Source organism: Lates calcarifer, linkage group LG24, assembly GCF_001640805.2.
Source record: "Lates calcarifer isolate ASB-BC8 linkage group LG24, TLL_Latcal_v3, whole genome shotgun sequence".
Taxonomy (NCBI): Eukaryota; Metazoa; Chordata; class Actinopteri; family Centropomidae; genus Lates; species Lates calcarifer.
This window is the reverse complement of record NC_066856.1, coordinates 8,713,351-8,732,299: the sequence shown is the minus strand read 5'-3', so window position 1 is coordinate 8,732,299 and position 18,949 is coordinate 8,713,351. Positions and strand designations below refer to the sequence as shown.

Sequence of the window (18,949 nt, the reverse complement as noted above, 5' to 3'; positions counted from 1 at the left end):
AACCAGCCACTAGCTGGCTGGTCGGTCTGGAGGAGGGGCCCTGCTTCAGCTCAGTGGGTGGGGAGGAAGAGGAGGAGGGGGGAGGGGGTTACAGATGAGCATGCTGGGATTGTACTATTGCCGCATGCCGACAATCTGCACGCACATAAATCTGGCTGAGGACTGGTTACTGTTGCGGACTGATGAGGCAACGAGAGCTGGCGTGGATTAGTGTTGCAGACTGATGATGCTGACATGCATTGTTAGTGTCAACAGTGGTTGTACTGATGAACCACCCCATGGCAAAGCCTTAACCTGAACAGGAGCAATTTCAGACTACTAAAAACTATGACAATTGGTTATGGCTGTAATAAAGGCATCTCAGAACCTGAAACCAACGTGACTGATAAATGATTATACTATATTTTTCAAAAGTTTGTTTCATGCTGAATTTGCTCCTGACAGGTACAGACTTGTTTCAGTGTGATAGTTCTCAGGCGGCAAAGAGAAGGGGGGAGAGAGACGCGGCGCGGTTTATTGTTGTTGTTGATGTTCCACTTACATTTCAGGGTCGGAGGACAGTGTGATGAGAGCCGGCACCACTCTCTGAGCTACCAGCGTCTCATTCACCCCCTTCACCAGCAGCTGATCGGATTGGACAGAGCCAGCCGTGATGTCACAGAGGTGGGCGGGCATTGGGACAAGAGCGAGCAACACCGCCAATAGATAGAGAGAAAGGAAAAAAAAAACAAAAAAACAAAAAGCAAAACAGAAAGGGGAGGGAAAAGAAAAACAAACACAAAAAAGATAGGAAGAAAGTGATATACAATGACAAGAACCATAGCTGCAAGGCACGGAGCGGCACTGCATGTATCAAGCAAGTGTGTGTACACACACATTCGCACACACACACACAAACACACACACATGCACACGCAGGTATGCAGAAGAAATGGCAAAGCTGACATAGCTAAACTGCACAGATACTTTTACAGTATGGTGAGCATAAAGCTGTAGGCTCTTTCCACAGACTCAAGATCAGATTGTTATTTTGTTCACTTTTTAATTTATCTGATCTGGGATCTGTGGTAGAGATCCCATTCCAAACCACAGTTTTGACAATGGTGGACAGCTGTACACTATGGAATGGTGAGAGTGAAGTGTGTTGGGAAAGGGCAAGTAGTTCACAGAACGAGGGGGGGTCATGAATACAGCCTACCACTCCTCCTTCCCCAAGTTTAGATCAATGTAAACCCAGTTCTACTGCTATGCCTAGATCCTCATCCCAACATTTGACCTTTAAGTGTGCACAGATCTCAAAGGATACAGACATGTGATTTGCTATGGCTGTTTCCAATGACTTAGGCCAGGACTTCTGCCTTGAGAACCTGAATGGAATCAATGGAATTTAATCGCATGGAGGAAAACAGGGTCATCTCCCTTTAAAAATAATAGCAGTATTATATTTCCACAAGACCTGAGATACTGAAAACAGTAAAAAAAATATTCACAAGAAAACATTTCTGATTAAATTATACTTTCCAGCAACACTGAAAAGGAACAGGCCTTGAACTCTTTTGACTATATTTTCAGCTTGTTGATTTTACTTTACCCCTGACGTGCAGCAGATATTTATGTAGTCACTTCTGAGACCAGTGCACAGTGAAAGGTCTAATGTAAAGGGTCTAGCCATACAGCCGAATCCAGGGCACTGATAAGCTACACGAGTCTTTACTCACACCCATAAGACAGAATAGCTGAATATTAAATGCATGTTAAACAGCAGCAATAGCAAGCAGAGCTGGCACATGTACAGCACATAGTTAAACATGAAAAAAGTATCTATAATGTATGAATAGACAATTGTGTATGGCTGTACATATTTTAGCTCACTAAAACTGTACATGTAATTTTATTTAGAATGTATTACAATCATTCTGTTTCAATTAATTGCAAATTATCACAATACACAACAAATGAATCTTAATTACCATTTTATCCATAATTGTGCAGCCATGTTGTATTCTACTAGTATATACTTATTCTTATGTCTTAGTAAAAATTTAAAAAAGAGCAAATGTGTCAACAATATTTATAGAAAAAAATATCGGATCAAATATCTGAACAATTTGGATTGGCTCAATACACTGTCTGTGAGTTTGTGTATGTGTTTTGTACCTCAAACATCCGTGCTGCTGTGCACCGGACCAGTGCCGAGGTATGGACCACCCCATACCACAGAACAGTCAGCAGCAGTTCATGGTACACCGGGTTGGCACTGAAATGGAGCAAAATATAAATAGTGGGCAATATTGTGGCAACTGACAACCATTACCTGATTTTCAAACCTCAAAAGGGTAATTTTTTTGGCATGTATAGATGAAAGTGTGTATCAGTCATTTTTTTAAATGTGGGGCTGTATAAGATTAAATCTACAGTACGTGTATGTGTGAAGGTCTTACCCAAGCTCTACAAAGGAGGCCTTAAGGCTGTCAAGAGGTGCATGGGACAGTGATAGGGTTGTCATTACATCCTCTAGGAAACCCACCAACAACTTGCGATCCTCCTCCTTTAGGGAAATGATAACATTTTCATGTCAGTTGCGTCATGTGGGCAATAACACACTCCAGCATTTGAATGTGTACACATGTATGTAATTTTCTATAGATCACTTAGTGTATTTCAGGACATAAACTCTTATCACTTTCAACATGAGTCAAATTGGGCTGCTCTAAACGTGTTTTGTTGACACGTTGTGCTGAAAGCACTGCCACAATCCATTACGACTTGCAAGTGCCATATCATTTTGTGAACCTAAAATCAAAACAAAAACATGTGGTAGCTTGATGTGTTTTGGAGTGGATTTTCCCTCGTGACAAAGAACAGTAACCAAAAGTGTAATGTGGTCCACACTCTACATTCATAGATGAGTAAATAATGGTCCAAAAACAACTCAACATGTCAACTGATATAGACTTACTTATCTTGCACTAAAAGACACTAAAAGGCACCATGAGGTATTATTCTTAAGATAAAGTCACTTCAGGTGTTTTCATCAGGTGTTTTTAAGTCAGCTACTATTGGGCTGATGACTGCTATCAAGTTACCTGGTTATAGCATGTCAGGACTCCAGTGGCATAGATGGGGACTGTGGCTTTGGTGAGAATACCGTTTCCTGCTGAAGCATCTGAAAGAGGAACAGAATGAGAACAGGTTAAAAGAGATATGAATAAACAATACATTCAAAATTCAACTGCAGCCATTAAAATCATTTTCCATTTTTCGGCATGAAGCCATAACCTTTGCATTTTGTGGCTGTGTTACATTATGGTCTAATGGTGCTACTGCTTAGTGTTGAAATTGTTGATATTATAGTGACATTGCAACTGTGCTGGACATATCATGTGAATTACCATCATCTGTTTTTGCCCAATTAATCAGGGAAATTAAAAACACCCTGACATACAATGGAACATGACAGGACATGAAGAGGTGATGTACAATCTATTATTGTCACTGTATGTATTATTGTACGTACGGACATATGGATTTAGTACTGCGACTGCATGTGTAACATTGTGTTGACAGCATACATTATATTGTTGAATGCTTGTGGTGCTTGTTGTTCCCAAAAATGTACTGAAAAGGACATCTGTAACGTAAGGTCATGATGACCTAAACACAGGCCGAGTCTCAACACAAAACACATTTCATAAATGGCCACAATACCAAAGCTAAATCACTTGGCAGCAAGAAGAGACCAAGCACTTCTCTTACGACGACAGAAACATGTCCGGAATTTTTTTTCTTTTAAAAAAGAAGGGTAACACCCATGACAGACTGTAAATAGCTTGTTTACATCAACAGTGTCTGAACTCCACCTACCAACATTCTCTTGACCGAGCTGAGGAAAATCTTACAACACTTACACATCTGTGTCTATGTGTTTAGGGTAAAGCTGGCCTTACCGACATTCTCTTCAGATAGTCGGAGAATCTCCTGGAACTGTGGTTTAACCTGAAAAGGTCAAGAGGATAAATAAATCATCACTTGATTTATAAATAAGTTCTATCTTCTGTTACTATCATAACAATCAAACTTCACATGGATTTTTGTTGGATATCTTCACAAGGTCCAAGAAGGACACAGTGGACTCACAGTGAACCCCCGGAAAAACATAAAGTCCACTCTCTAATCTTGATTAGTACTACTTAGAGTGTCCTCACTAAAGCTGTGTTTGATTGTTTGTTTTAGGAACACACGTCAGCACCAAATAGCTGTGTCATCCTCAGCAGAATGTTTAATTTGTATAGATTACATGGCTTTACCTTAGTGTTAGTGAAGATCTTGCCAAAGGTGCGACAGAACCTCCAGAAGAAGCGAGAGAACTCATGGACGCAAGTTGATGATGTCACATTGATCCGACCCACAATTTCTATGAGCTGAGGAAGGCTGGAGACAGAACAGACAGATGGAAGTCAGCATGTACTCATGTTTACGTATGATTGTGTGATGATGTACAAACCTATATATTGATGTATCTAAATGTCTAAGTGTATGTGCAAACCCGGACAACTTACAGTTGATTGACCACCCATAACAGGCTGTCCCAGCCGGTGGTTCCTTCGTGCTCTAGCTGGTGGTCATAGAGTAGCAGGAGGGCACTCAGCATTTCCCTGCTGCCTATGATGGCAGCTACATCCTGGAGGGGAGAAGCTGGCCTGGGGAACCGTGTCACTGCAAGATACAGGATCAGAATGGCAACTTAGCAAATGCACTGCTTTAATAATTAAAACATAAAACAAACAATACTCCAGTAGAAAACACATGTATGATAAATGGTTTGAATATTTGAATATTTAAGCTTAGGAAATCTCCTCTAGTTGACTTCTGTGTGACTTTTGGTTGTTGTTTTACCCTCTATTGCAGGTATGTCTCCGTGGAGTTTAGCTCTGCTGGTGAAGGGTGCATTCTGCAGCACCACAGCAAACAGAGGAGGGATGAGAGACTGCAGGGCAGACAGGAACACGTGTAACTTGTGTTCATCCAGACCATGTTCTCCTTGCTACAGGGAGGTAAGAGAGTAAAAGTCACACAGTGCGGTTCATTGCATGTATGGTGCCAAGATTTGTAGCCTGGAAATGACAGGCATGCAATCATATGTACGTGCTGTATGTAAACAAGAGTATAACATGTCAACACACAGGCACTTACCATAAGTAGTTTCTCTATACGTGCCAACAGAGAAGGGATGAGTGCAGTGTGCAGGGTGCCCAGCTCCGTGGTCCAGGCAGCAAAGGCAGGAATAAAGACCTGGTGGACTGCGCTGACCACCCGCTCTGACGGATCCCCAAGGGATAGCAGCATCAGCTCAAAACCCTGGGGGGAACAACAAGCACCCACAAGCATTCACACCATGAATTTTATTTCTGAAAGCTACTTAACTGTATTTTTTCATATGCTTACTGCAACACTGTTCCCACAGCAAGAGGAACTATTGTAAAATCCTGGAGAAAAAAAACAGAAAAAAAGTCCTGACACAGATTCCCCTCCAAACACACATACCTGGGAGTACTTGTCAGGGTCATCTATGTAACCCATGATGATACCCAGACTCTTGACCACAGCTTCTCTGACCATGTCTGCCTTGTCCTCAGTAAGCATCTGCTGCAACATGGACAACACCAGGGAGCTACGGATCTCCTTCTGCGGAGACAGAAAGTTTATTTACTTAATTCATCTATGTTCATGAATGGCGCCTTTTAACTCTGTATGCGCAAGACTTTCTTACAGGCAGATATGGTGCTAAGGCTCCACAGGACTCCGCCACCAACAATCTCCTCTCTGGATATTTGTGGTTAATCTGCAGTGGAAGGGAACAAAATGTAGAGGAAACAGTGTTGAAAGCAATAGTGGAACAGAAGTTGACAGGAGGAGAGAAGCAGACAGCAGTGCAGCCACCATGGAATGGAAACAACTCAAGTATCATCAACACGCTGACCCTCTGGAAACCACTATTTATCTTTCTGGGCAGATTCTCAGCCTCCAAACTGCTGGCAGCTGTTGTTACCATGGCAGCAGATTTAGTTTATCATAAATATGTTGCATGAAGTGACACAGGTGGCAATGAAAACAAAACTGCTATCACATTTAACTCAGGGACACTGTGGAGGTAATAATAGTGAATATAAGAATCAACACAAAGTGCAAGACGCAACTGAATTTCTTCTCTAAACAAAGATTTTTTACATTACAGCTTTGTGCATTTCTTGCAGCATTTTTTCCTCTGTATTGTTGAGTCTTTATATGTGAACGACAAACTCACATATAAGTGTCACAAAAAGCTCGGAAAAAATACAACAGCAAATACAGAACAAAACAAAACAGAAAATTACATAATACAAAGCCAGAGTGTCTGTTACTATGGCAAGAAAATGTGTGCTAGTACAGATTGCATACTGATTAAATATAAATTTATCATGCTAACATTTAAGTACCAGAGTAAAATAATGAATACATGAGTGCATTTACATTTTGTAGTAATACACTATCTATAAATAAAATATGTCTAACTGAAATGAATCATTAACTTTTGTCTATCAGGATGGAACAGCGCGGACAAGTTCTGGCTTTCTTTTTGGAACAGGTGTGAAAACCAGTGGCAGCATATGCAATAACAAAGGCCACCTGCAGTGTGTGTACCATACCTGTTCCCAGCACTGGGGAAGTAGTTCAGCCTCGACACGGGTTGGACCCACGTGCCTCGCAAACGCAACACACCCAGTCAAGATCATTTGTCTTTGGAGAGACACACACAGAAATATATGAGAACATGATGCTGGATAAACTTGTAGCTTGTCTCACTATCTTGAGGCTTAACAATGATATCTCCATAAGAGGTCCACCAGCATATTTGCATATTATCCTGTCTGCACACACCTCTGCTCATCATCTGGCCTCTTGATCAGGTTAAAGAGGATGTGGAGGAGCTGGTCTCTCTCTTTAGGCTCTGGGTGAAGGCAGGCAGTACACAAGATGAGTGGAATCAACTCCTGAAGGAGAAAAGAAGACAGAGATAGGGAGAAGTGGCATCGGTTTAGATTACTTTGCAAAAGTAAAGTGAGGTTGAAACACATAGGAAAAGAGGATGGTTGGTAGCAGTCAAGCAGGCCTGGAAGTCTATGGAGTACGGGGATAGCAGAGGGGGAGAGGGTGTTTATTAAAAAGAGCAGAGAAAATGGGAGAGTCACAGCAAAAAAGAAACACACGGGGCCACCTTTGAAACCAACAGGAGTCTGCCAACACCGGTGAAAACATGCTTACCTTCAATACCTTGTAGGTGTTAAACCTTGACTCATTTGGCTTTGAAGTCACACACATACAATTTGAGACACATACTGCAGAAACTATAGTGCATGCACACACCCAGAGCGCAGCTGCGTATAGACAGACACACACACACATACCTAATGCACTAGTTATCCCACTAAAACACAGCTCGGTTCAGAGTTCAGACAGAGTTCACGGCTCTTCCAGCTAGAGGGGAGAGAGCTCAGCTGCCCTTGATTCAAGGCCAAATTGTGGTCAGCCCTACATTCCCGCCACACATACCCAAATTAGAGAGTGCACACAGAGTTAAAAATATGTTTTTTTCAAACAAACTTTTTTTTTCCAGGAAGATATCATATTTTCCTGCCAAGTGCTGGAAGAGTGAGCAAAACCCCAACGCTGGACGGACAGATGGACCTGACAGTGAGACTTGGGTAAAGATAGGCTGTGATGAGTCACTCACTTCGATCCTGGACCAACACTCTGAAGTCAGTGCCATGTTGGCTATCTTTTAAAAAGTAAAAATATGGCATTTAAGTATCAGAGGGTCATTTTAAGTGGTTACATGACGAGTTCAATATGGGTGAAATCAGTTCAAGCATTAAAAAGCAGCTAAAACCTGCAAATTAACTGAATTCAGCCAGATTTAGCTGTCACAATCAATAATCTTCTGTCCTGGCCTTTGAAAATACCATACATCTTCACAAGAGACATTCTGGAGACTCAACAGCACTAAGCCTGATAAAACAAATGAAGGAATTCATAAAGAGCACACATCTGAAAAGCCAGAACCCACGCTGACCCTGTTCTATTTCTGTGTGAACTCCTAAGTTTCTGATGTGAAGGTTCCTTTAGGAGGTTAAACATCTGACCAATGCTGGGTAAACATTGTGGGCAGGTAGAGTGGACACCACGACGCCAGGACCCAGAGGCTGGGGGGCCTGATGCTTTACTTCAAGGAGCAGAGCTACAGCACATTCCAGTTCAAGAACCACTGGGTGATATAGCCAAAGATGTTATCATGATAAAAATGTTCTGATATTTCTTTCAAGTTTAAAGAGTGATTTTTACTCCTAAGCGAAAGGTGAAGAAACCAGTTTTAAACTCTTCTTTACAAACAGCAGAACATTTCACAAATCTGAGGTAGAGCATTCAAAACAATTATAGGCATGAAATTTTGTAAACTTTGTAAATACTTTCATGTCCCGCTCAGGATGAATTGTGATAACTTTTCTATGTAGCACCATCAAAAAGTCAGCCATACTAATGCCATTCAATTAGTTGTTATTCTCACAGAGCTGCTAGAATGGCTGTACTCTATTAGTCTGGTTCTTTTATCTTTGATCCATACAGACTTCGAAAAGCATTGCAATGCAAAACTTTGTGACCTTCTTTCTCTATTTAACTTGGGGTGGGGGATTTCACATTCCAAGGTTTGGGCTTCCGTAATACTTTCTGTTTTAAATTCACACTTCTGCTCTAACAAGGAAATGCATTAAGATTTCAGACTTTGTCTGTCATTTGAGTTATCCCTTAACTCCTGATCTTTTGTCTGGTAACAGCCTTGATAAAACTGTCAATGTTCTTTATCTTGCCAAGTAGTTCGTTAAAGATCACAGTTAATCTGGCCAAGAGAAAAAAGGAAGTAACCTATAACGGTGCTATATTTACCCTCTTTATATTGATACTGCTTCTTGGAAAGCCTATACACACCCTTTACCGTATATTAAATGGAATTAAGAAAACAGGCCTGTTGCAAATGATGACAAATCAAGCCTTTTTCATAAAAAAGTTAATGCAAATAATGCAGAACAATACAAAAAATGCATACCACATTAAGCTATTGTACAACAAAGTATATTGAAGAAAAAACACAATGTTTAATGATTTACAGTGTCTGATAATACAGCCAGGTGGCAGGCACAGTTTCACTGCATCATTCTACCAGTTTCAAATCAAACACCTTTTGTTCTTAAGTGGGTGTCACATTCAAACAATTTAAGGTGTGTCTCCAGGCTTGTGGTGGTTAGAGAGCTTCAGGTTGCAAGATGGAAGTGTGAGCAGCTGTGTGTTTAAGTGTGTCTGCATGCAATGTCATGGTCGGTGAATCTAACGGACATGGTACAAAGTCCACACTACCCAAGAAGCCCTCCGAGGCCTGAGTGTACTGTTGTGTTTTCATATTTTTCTATCCTCTCCCTTCGGTTTTTTTATCTTGATTTTGCAAAGAGATTAAGTTCTCCATAACTGTCAGTGGTTGATTAAAACTCCATAACCATGGTGATATGCAAAGCAGCCTGACTGAGAACTACTCCAACCAGACTTACCTCTTCCAAACACATTTTATGCTTTGTGTCATGTTTCAACACTGTGTGCAAAATCCAAGCACAGAACATTTGTATACACATGGACACACACAGACACAAATTGCATGCAAGCAGTTATGTGCAGACAGAACACCTGTACAGGTGTCTGCATTATAGCTTGCAAGGATTAATAGCTTGTTAATTCCTCATCTATTTTAATATCTCCTTCTCTACCTTCCTCAGAAATAATTAGCATTCAGCTTGTAAAAACAAAAGCAAACGTCCTCCTCAACAAGGAAGCTGGTTTACGTTTAGTCATGTGGAATCACTGCACACCTCATTATCAAGAACCAAATTCTTTGGTTTTATATGGCCATAAGAATATATCATAAAGCTGCTTTTAAATAAGTTGCTAGAAAACTGTTATTAGATTCATTAAAACAACTCCAAAATCTCAAGAGCCATTTAGGCACCTAAAATGATTAGAGCTGCAGCAAATAAAACAGACAGGGAACCAATCAGAAAAGGATGAAGAAACACTGGGTTTAAGAGACGTACAGTACATAACCCACCTATGGCTAAAACTGTATACCTTAGGCAAGCATTATAATTTATTTATATTTTGGCTACAAATCAACTTAGATAACGCAAGCTAACATTATAGCACTTTCCGAGAAATGACAGAGCTATTGCTAATTTTAAAAAATGAAGAATTCTGGCAAGTCAGAGCCTAAGTGAAAGCAGTTGTAGCCAACAGGAGCTGGGCATTAGTTCCATATTTTTGATTTATAGGTCATGTGAGAACCATGCAGATGAGTGCGTGAAAGACTCACCTGGCAAAGATGTGCAACCATTCTCTAGAAGAGAGGCATGCATGAGAGTGAGAGAATGAGTGAGACGAAAAGAGAAGAATAAAAATAAAACCAGTGAAGGCAAAAAGGACAGCAAACGTGAGTGGGGGACAAAATCAGCCGAGGAGAAATGATGTTGACGTTGGTAAAGACAAACACTATCATAAAAGAAAGTGAAATTCCAAGTCAATAGATAGACACAAGTCAGCTGGATATACGCAGGTCACAAAGGTCTGTGTTTGAATCTCTTATGAACTTTTTTCATAGAGGTTGCTGGCAGAAGACACAATCAAATCTGCAAATGGCAAAAAGGATGTTTGTTTATTAGGCTTAAGACAATAGTATGATTACGATATTAAAAAAAACATCTATCACACCAATTAGAGCACTGCCAAGAAGACTGGCAACCTCTAAACTGTATGTAACACTACATTGCATGTTAGCTGAATTTTGGGAATGCCTTGTGGCACAAACGTGGAGGGTGGTATTCTTTTACTGCAAACAGAACTAAATCTTTCTCACAATAACAGATGGTGAAATGGGTGAATCGCCAACAGAAAATTTACTGGCAACATGTTAATCTCCTTAAGCAAAGCTACAAAGACAAAAAGTCTGACTAGAGATGCAGTACCTCTTTTATGAGGTTTATGAAGAATGTGGTGTCTGGCACTGAACTGAAAATATATTAGAATAATTATGTCAAGATACTGTATGTTATCTTGAGGTGAGGATGATTGTGCTACTTGCAGCTCTCCCTAAATTTTCACCCTGCTTAGCCTTGCTGCTATGTGTGTATCTATTGGACACTAAGAAAAGAAGCCTGTGATGATGACAATAATGAAGGGGATACAGGGAAAAGAAGGGGAGCAAGAAGAGCAGCAGAAGTGGTGTTACCTCTCGTTTAGCAAGAAGGACATTGGGGACGATGTGAGGGAGACAGCGGCCCAACATTAGCATCACGCTCTCCTCGCTGTCTGCTATACGAGACACCTGGAAATGAAAAGGACATTATAAACTTCTGTGCTGTCATGAATGTACTTTTTGTATATCCACATTAAAGAGTGTGTGTGCTGACCTCTGCTCCCAGGCGGCTGTCGGAGCACATTCTGCAGAAGGACAGCAGGGCTTGCTGGAAGGCTGGGGATAACTTCCTGAGACACCGCAACCAACAAGGGACAAAAAAAAAAGTCACTACAGTCTGCACCACTTAATCTGTACTCCACAAGAACTCTGGAGATTTTCCCGAGACCTTTGTGCTGCCACTCTCCCATGTAATTGCTGTGTATTTCAGTGGAATAAAAAAGAACTATAGATAGACGGCGACAAGATATTATAGTCACACTGGTGCCTCTTCAATAGCAGCTGACAGCTAACTGTACTTTGCCAGTCTTTTTTTTTTTTTTTTAACTGTATATGAATCTGACATTCTCTAAAGTGAAATGTATGAGTGTACATAGGAAACACAGCATTCCATTGACCAGATGATACATAGGTCATTAATGCTTAACATACTATAGCATGGGTGGGACAGTGGTAAAACATGTTTATACATGACCAAAAGTCAAAAGTTCAGTTCCCACTAGAAGTGCTTTGTGTTCTGAGGATATGAACCGAGTGCCAAAACTTATATTTTTCCTCAAGAGGGCAGCAACTGGTCTAATAAGCGCTGCATTGTCCACTGTGGCTACATAGTCCGTTACCTGCCTCCATCTAGTGGTAAAGTTTAGTAACTACACTGTTGCTGTAGTTTGCCACCAGGAACTAAACATGCTACAATTTTCTATATTCTTGATTTAGGAGCCTTTCAGTAAAATCAGAAAGGATTGATTAAGAGAATCCACTTTACAATCCACAAATACCAAGCAATCCATTGACATCAACATCACTGACATAAGGATTGTAATTTTGTAGTGCTTCCATAGCAGGAAGCACATACAGACTTTTTCTGGTACCTAGACATGACATGTTTTTGAACATTTACATTTTCTGTTTTCCCAGTCCCTTGTACGCCTGACTTTCCACTCACCTGTTCGGTTTGTCAAACTGGACAGGAGGTCTACTCTTAAGCTTGTTGTGGGACTGTGATGTGATCTGGGTAGAGGGTGGGTCTGGGTCAGTTTCAGGCTCTGAAACTCCCCGGATGTCGATATACTGGCCATTATCTGTGGGAGGCTGAGTAAGATTAGATTAAGTTAGGTTTAATGGGTCAAATGTGTGGGCTTCTGTCAAAATCCCATTGATAAATGTGCAAACACATGAAAATCATTTGAACGTTTTGTTGATATTCTATCATTTTCTCATATCTGGGGATTGTATAGTGTGTATTCAAACTGACCACATACCACAGAAAGAGGGTCAGCGGAGGAAGTAGTGGTAGTGGTAGTGGTGGTGGTGGTGGAAGAGGAGGAGGGATTGGGTGTATTCTGGGAGCCCAGGTCCAGAGTGGCCGGAGGAGGGGAGGAGACAGTCCTCTTCAGTGTCTGAATCTCACTGTGAGGCAGGGGAAATGAGAGAGCCTGTCAAAAAACACTACATACTTTTTATTAGTGAAGCGGTGAGTCTATAAAAAAAAGGTCTACCATCCAAAAGTAGTGGTAGAACAGTTCTGTAAAACGCCTCAATAATTTTGTGGTGAAGTAAATTTGTATGAATCTTAATGGCAGCAATTAAAGATTCCACATGGAAGGAAAATAAGCTCCACTTATGTATCAGAGCAGGGTTTCCTCTGTAATTACATGCAGCAGTGGTGCTTGGGGGAAATGTCTGTACTGATTCCACCTCATGGCCAGTTTTGGTCACAGTTATGGTAATAATGTGGACTGAAGTGCTGAAACATTTTTAGATTTTATGGATGCTTTTCATTTTCCCCTAGTCGTAGTGGTGAGTGTTCTTGTGTTGGCACATTACTGCTGCATAAATAGAGGAAACCATGGCAGCACCAGGGCATACTAACAGTGGTTGTATGATTAATAAAATATGTAGCACAACTCTGCCAGTCTTACATACAGGCTGCCTTACTGGTATACGAACACAAATATGCACTCATGCACACACCTCTGCAGTTTCTTGATTTGCTCAGCTAGGCTCTGCTTCTCATTGTTGAGGAGGCTGATCTGGTACTCCAACTCTTGCACGACTTCTGTCTGTTGCTATGGAGTGAAAAAAAAGAAAAAAAGACTACATGGACACTTTATAACCTCAGCTCAAGAGCAGGTACTCCAGTTGGTCAAAACTCTTTGTGAGCTGGTGATATGTCAGATATTACTGAAAGAAGCAGACAATTTTCTGAGCAGCATTTTCTGAAAAAATGTGACTGTATAAGTGGCAATTGAACTTTTCATTATTATAAGAGTAGTTCTGTAGACTGCCTCTGTTACTCTGCTGTGATGAGTCAAAGCAATTGACCCTCAGGAGAAACTTTTACACATACAAACAAAAGGGCTGTGTGTCTGTGATAATGAATCTCTAATCTGGAACTGCAACTATTTCATTAGCAGAGAGCATTTCATGCAGCAAAAGCAAAACATGTCACTGAATCCCAGAGGTAGCTCCAAAATTGCAGCTTAGATGAAAGGCTCAGCTCATGAAGAGCAGCAAAGACGTCCACCCACACATACAGCACAGACATACCTGCTGTGAGAGGTCAGGCTTCTTTGGTGGATCTTGGGTGATGCAGTTTCCTGGAAGATCAGCCAAAATCCACCCCTACTGACACATCAGCCGTGCTCCGAGGTGAAGGGAGGGGGGTGCCACAGTTCCTGTAGAGCTGTAGTAGGTCAGGGGGTTTGGGGATGTTGAGGCCCACATCATCCCACAACTCAAAGTCCTGGAAACAAATAGAAACTAAATAAGTAAACAGTACTAACATGTGGCAGGGGTTGGGGTGTCTTCTGCATAGATAAAGCAGGACATGATACAAGTTCAGAACAGGACAGTCGATCCGAGTTGTTGAATTTATTTATGGTCACATGACCCTACCACAGCTCTTAGACTAGTGCCGTCATGCAAGTGTGATAGCTCTTAGGGAATAAAGACATTGTACTGAAAAGCAGGCAGAAATAAATGATATAAAAACATCTACTGCATTTGACATTTGTCATTCTGTCTTCAAAATATGAGGCAGCCAGGAAAAATTTTACCTGATCATCGTTTTCATCAGAGAAAGTGATGGATGAGAGTTTGTATTCGTTTTTCAATAAATATTCATTCACAAGGAAGTTTAAGGCTCTTTTCTCCAGTGGCCGTATAGGCTCCTGAGGTAGAGAAGAAAGAGAAGCTGTAAAATTATTTACTCAAGGCCTACCAGTGATACTCACAGGGCTTTTAAGGAACACATCTAATCTTTCAATTCAGAAAGAAATTTGTAAATCTCTCAGCACAATTCCCCACCTGAATTTCAGGACTTGACTTGAAGTTTTTTCTCTCCTGAGAGGGCACTTCACTCTCTGAGAAAATTGAGAAGATATTGGATGAGTTTGAAAGGATGCTGGGTGTCATTCAACTAAAGGAATTCTCTTTTAAACAGAAAGAGAGAAAGCTGTAACAAAAGAGGGTTCAGGTGGAGAAGAAGTTAAAAGTACGCCACACCTGCTGCCTGAGTCAAGTTGGCGCGCAGAGCCTGAATGGTCTCCTTTGCTTTCCGTAGCTCAAACTCCAGCACTGGACAGGAAGTGACAACACACACACACAGGAAGTGCATCCAACCAAAGACAGGGAACAAACAAATAAAACAAAGATGGGCATGAAAAAACAAAACAACCACACAAAAGATCTTAAGAGTCATAAAACAAAACAACAAAAAAAGGATGCATGCAAATCATGGGTCTAAGGAACGCATGCAGCAGAGGATCATGGTAAAGCCGGCTGGATGACAGTTTGTTTGACAAGAGTGTGTAATGCATTGAGATGTATCTCAATAGTACAATTTCCTGCCCTTGTTTTTTCTCCCTTGTTTTGTGCCTGACTTAAAAAATGGAAGATCCAAAGTTACTTCAGTGGTAGCTGAGGTGAGTAAATCTATTCCAGTCACTGAAATGTAACCTTGATAATCTAGGAGCTGTCTGACACAGGATTTCTTCCAGGCAAATGCCTTACTAACAAGCAATTAAATAATTTGGTTTCAAGCCACTCAAAAGACATTGCTCAGGTTTTTAATTCTTAATAGTCTAGCCCATCATACTATGAACAACACAATCTAAGCTATACAACTAAAGAGTTAAATATCATTTAGAATATGTTAATGTTTTAAATTATTTGCCTCGTTTTGAACACGAGCAAGCTGTTTCTGGCATCATTCAGAAGCAGCAGACATTTGGATGAAATTGTTCATTTGTATATTGGAATCTGAAAGGCTAAACTAACACTGAATAAAGAAAAAGAACACACAAGATCTAGGACACGTTAGATTAAAAAAAAAAAAAAACACACGCAAAAAGAAGCGATGGAGCTGGAAAACTATGTTGCATTGCTGTGCACTGAAAATCTGCCATCTGATCTGAACCTGTTGTTGTCCCTAAATCTGTCAACTATTGTGGTTCGTCCATTGTGGTGTGATTGTGGTTCAGCAGGTGCTGTAGTAGGTTTCATATTTCTTAATTTAAGGACTTAACCCACCTCCAAGCAAAATGTGAAGAGCAGGTCTTCCTTATCAGTCTTTCTTAATGATGGCTAGATTATGCAATTTCCTCAAAGGTCATTCTCACTTTTCAGTTAGTAAAGGAAATGTCAGCACTGCAGCACAAGGATTTTTCTGACACAATATACCTACTCTGACTCCATCATCCCTAACATTTCCAGCAGATCAAGAGTGCACAGGATGCAAACGCAACAAAATGGAAAATCAAGAACTGAATAACGGGGGGGAGAGAAAAAAGAAAATAAAGCAAAAAGCTAGTCTGGATGGAGTGACTTGTCCAGTATTGTTCACTGGGGTTTGATCAACGTCAGGAGAAAGCCAGAAAACCCAGAGTCAGACAGCTGGGGGCAGGCATCTTGGCAAGAAGAACAGACCGGGTGGGGTGAGAGTGGGGGTGGGTGAAGAGGGAAGAGAGGAGGGGGGAGGTGCCAATTTGGGAAAGTGGGCAGTGTGTTAATAATAGTCATTTTTAAAAAAGATGCATAATTTGTAGTTGGGAGCATGGAACCAAAATCTCTGCTGCATGGTTTTTACTGTGCCCTTGCATTATTGTGTATCTGTTTTTCATCAACTGACAAAAGCCCCAAACCATGAGCATGCTATTTCACTGTTGACATTTTAGGTGTATTGACCTTTGCCTTTACTTTCTCTGACTCTGACCTGTATAAAACCGTAATCCTTTTTCTACTCTCATAATGCAATACATGGATTACATTTACTGACATTTACAAATAATAGATGCAGACAATTCTTTTACAGTAAGCAATCATATTGAGTGTTTCTGCAAAACCACATTAAAGAGAAAAAGAAAGAAAAAACATAATGCACAAAATATGTCAGTGTTTAAAGAGTTTGTGCGAAGTTCCATAAATCCACACTGCAGTAATGGATTGGGGCTTCAGGATTCACTGACTAACACCGACCAAATGGGTGGATGACTACAGAAAGCTGGCAATGGGTAATGTCAATCACCGTACTATGGCATAGTGTGTAGGGCTAACAGGTAATGTTATCATGTTGGCGATTATAAAATAGAAAGATGAAAACAAGAGGCAGAATAAGTTAACATAATATGAATGGTCCCTGCATGATAGCATTGTCCCTTCTGCATTAGTGTTATTATGTGTTTTCCTTTGGTCATCAGCATAAAAAAACACAACACAACAACGTCTGAAAACCAACATGCTGCTTGTAACAGAGCAGCTGCTCTTAAAACCAGCGTTCTTTGATTAGGTGCCATCAGTGTAACACTGAAGTGTTAATGTATTTGACTAAAACCATCTAATGGTGCGTCACGACAGGGCCACAGGTGGGAAGGAAGTGTGATTTCAAACAATGCTGAGACAGGTCCTGTACCAAAAATAGCACAGACTGACTCAACGTTGTGACAGCTGAGGCAGGAACACCTCTACCAAGTTAAAGAAAGAAAGAAACATACTGCATGTTGGAAGTGGAACATTTTGATAGATTTTAGAAGCACATATTCTGTTAACTTTGATTCTACCAGTAAAATTTTAAAACTCTACAGCAACACATTATGATTCTGTGAATATGAACAATGTAACTGTTGTTTTTGGTGGATTCTGACATCAGATAAGTTTAAAAATATACTTTAAAAAATAAATTTTATGATAGCTTGGATTACACTGACATCACTTTGTCACTCTTTGACACAGCTGTCAGGTGTTATTTGTTTTATTTCTATGCCACTTCTTTTTCAGTCCTGATTTTTGTCCATCTTGGATTACCTCAAGGTAAGTCGGGGTCTCTCACTTTTTAGCCCTGACAGTGCAGTTCATCTTACCTGCCACTCGCTCATCTGACTCTCGGTTGCCGTCATCTGAGTAACGGGCAAAGTCCAAGGAGTCCAAGGTGCTGATGCTGCCTGCTCGATCTGAACAGAAACACAGAGACACCAGTGAGACAAGTGTACAATAACATGACCTCACAGTTCGATGAGTCCACTGTCAAGCAGCTCACAAAGCTTTAAAAGGTGACAATGCACTGATCCTCAAGAATTGATTTACAGACCCTGTCCCTTCAGAGGGGAACTCTGCTACACAACAGTAGCCACACTGCGGTAGGGATTCAGTACTTTCCTGATGAACTCTTAACCAAGCTGGAAGCATGCTGACACCAAGCTTGAGTTAAAGGATGGTGACTAACCACTAGGCCACCCTTGTAAAGAACAGATGGAAACTTTATTAAATTCAGCTAAAAGCAGAGACCTTTAAAAACTGTGTGGGAAGGTTATACTTCAGCCAAGAAAAATTTGACTCACTGCACATGGGGAAAAACAAATCAATCATAAAATGTCAACTTTGCTGAGACCTTTATTTAGTGGAAATGTCCATTTCCAGACTAATACCACAAAACAACAATCTTACATCTAAGTACAAGAGTGCCAAAAGTATTGTTCTCTCAACGAACAGATAAAGCTGATACATAAGCATACTTGTACTCCTATTTCACTTAGCTGGACTGGTCTGGTAGCTTAGCCAGTGGTGTAAGCTTTCCTTCCAGTGCAATACAAGTATGAGATTGGCTTATTTGTTCTCTGATATCAAGGTACAGCAAAAGGTCAAGCCAAATGTAGCATGTGGTCTTGTTAGCGTTACAGGCAGTTTTATCAAAACTAAGGAGCTGTGACTGAGTGAATAACTAAGGTGATAATCAAGAAATAATTTTGATCTGGCAAAATCATTGTTGGTGCAGAAATGGATATTATGATTTAGTATTTAACCTAGAGCGGAAATACACATTGCAGGATGAGATAATTGTTTTTTAGGTCACTTAAGAAAAAAAAAACTGTTTAAAAATGAACCACTGGGTCTTTATGAATTAGCTGA

At 40.6% G+C, this 18,949-nt stretch overlaps 1 protein-coding gene across 1 annotated transcript in view; it reads right to left on the bottom strand.

The window, feature by feature from the left end:
• Positions 1–18,949, bottom strand: part of relch (RAB11 binding and LisH domain, coiled-coil and HEAT repeat containing) — a 32,877-nt gene that overhangs the window by 8,043 nt on the left and 5,885 nt on the right. Inside the window, 25 exon segments of the mRNA XM_018701984.2 lie at positions 542–624; positions 2,158–2,257; positions 2,442–2,548; positions 3,087–3,166; positions 3,948–3,996; positions 4,308–4,431; positions 4,560–4,716; positions 4,897–5,044; positions 5,194–5,358; positions 5,545–5,685; positions 5,771–5,842; positions 6,687–6,777; positions 6,919–7,031; positions 10,448–10,471; positions 11,360–11,455; positions 11,541–11,616; positions 12,492–12,637; positions 12,808–12,955; positions 13,520–13,614; positions 14,096–14,155; positions 14,157–14,291; positions 14,605–14,718; positions 14,855–14,910; positions 15,053–15,124; positions 17,905–17,994. Of these exon segments, the coding sequence (XP_018557500.1) occupies positions 542–624; positions 2,158–2,257; positions 2,442–2,548; positions 3,087–3,166; positions 3,948–3,996; positions 4,308–4,431; positions 4,560–4,716; positions 4,897–5,044; positions 5,194–5,358; positions 5,545–5,685; positions 5,771–5,842; positions 6,687–6,777; positions 6,919–7,031; positions 10,448–10,471; positions 11,360–11,455; positions 11,541–11,616; positions 12,492–12,637; positions 12,808–12,955; positions 13,520–13,614; positions 14,096–14,155; positions 14,157–14,291; positions 14,605–14,718; positions 14,855–14,910; positions 15,053–15,124; positions 17,905–17,994 (2,542 nt within the window).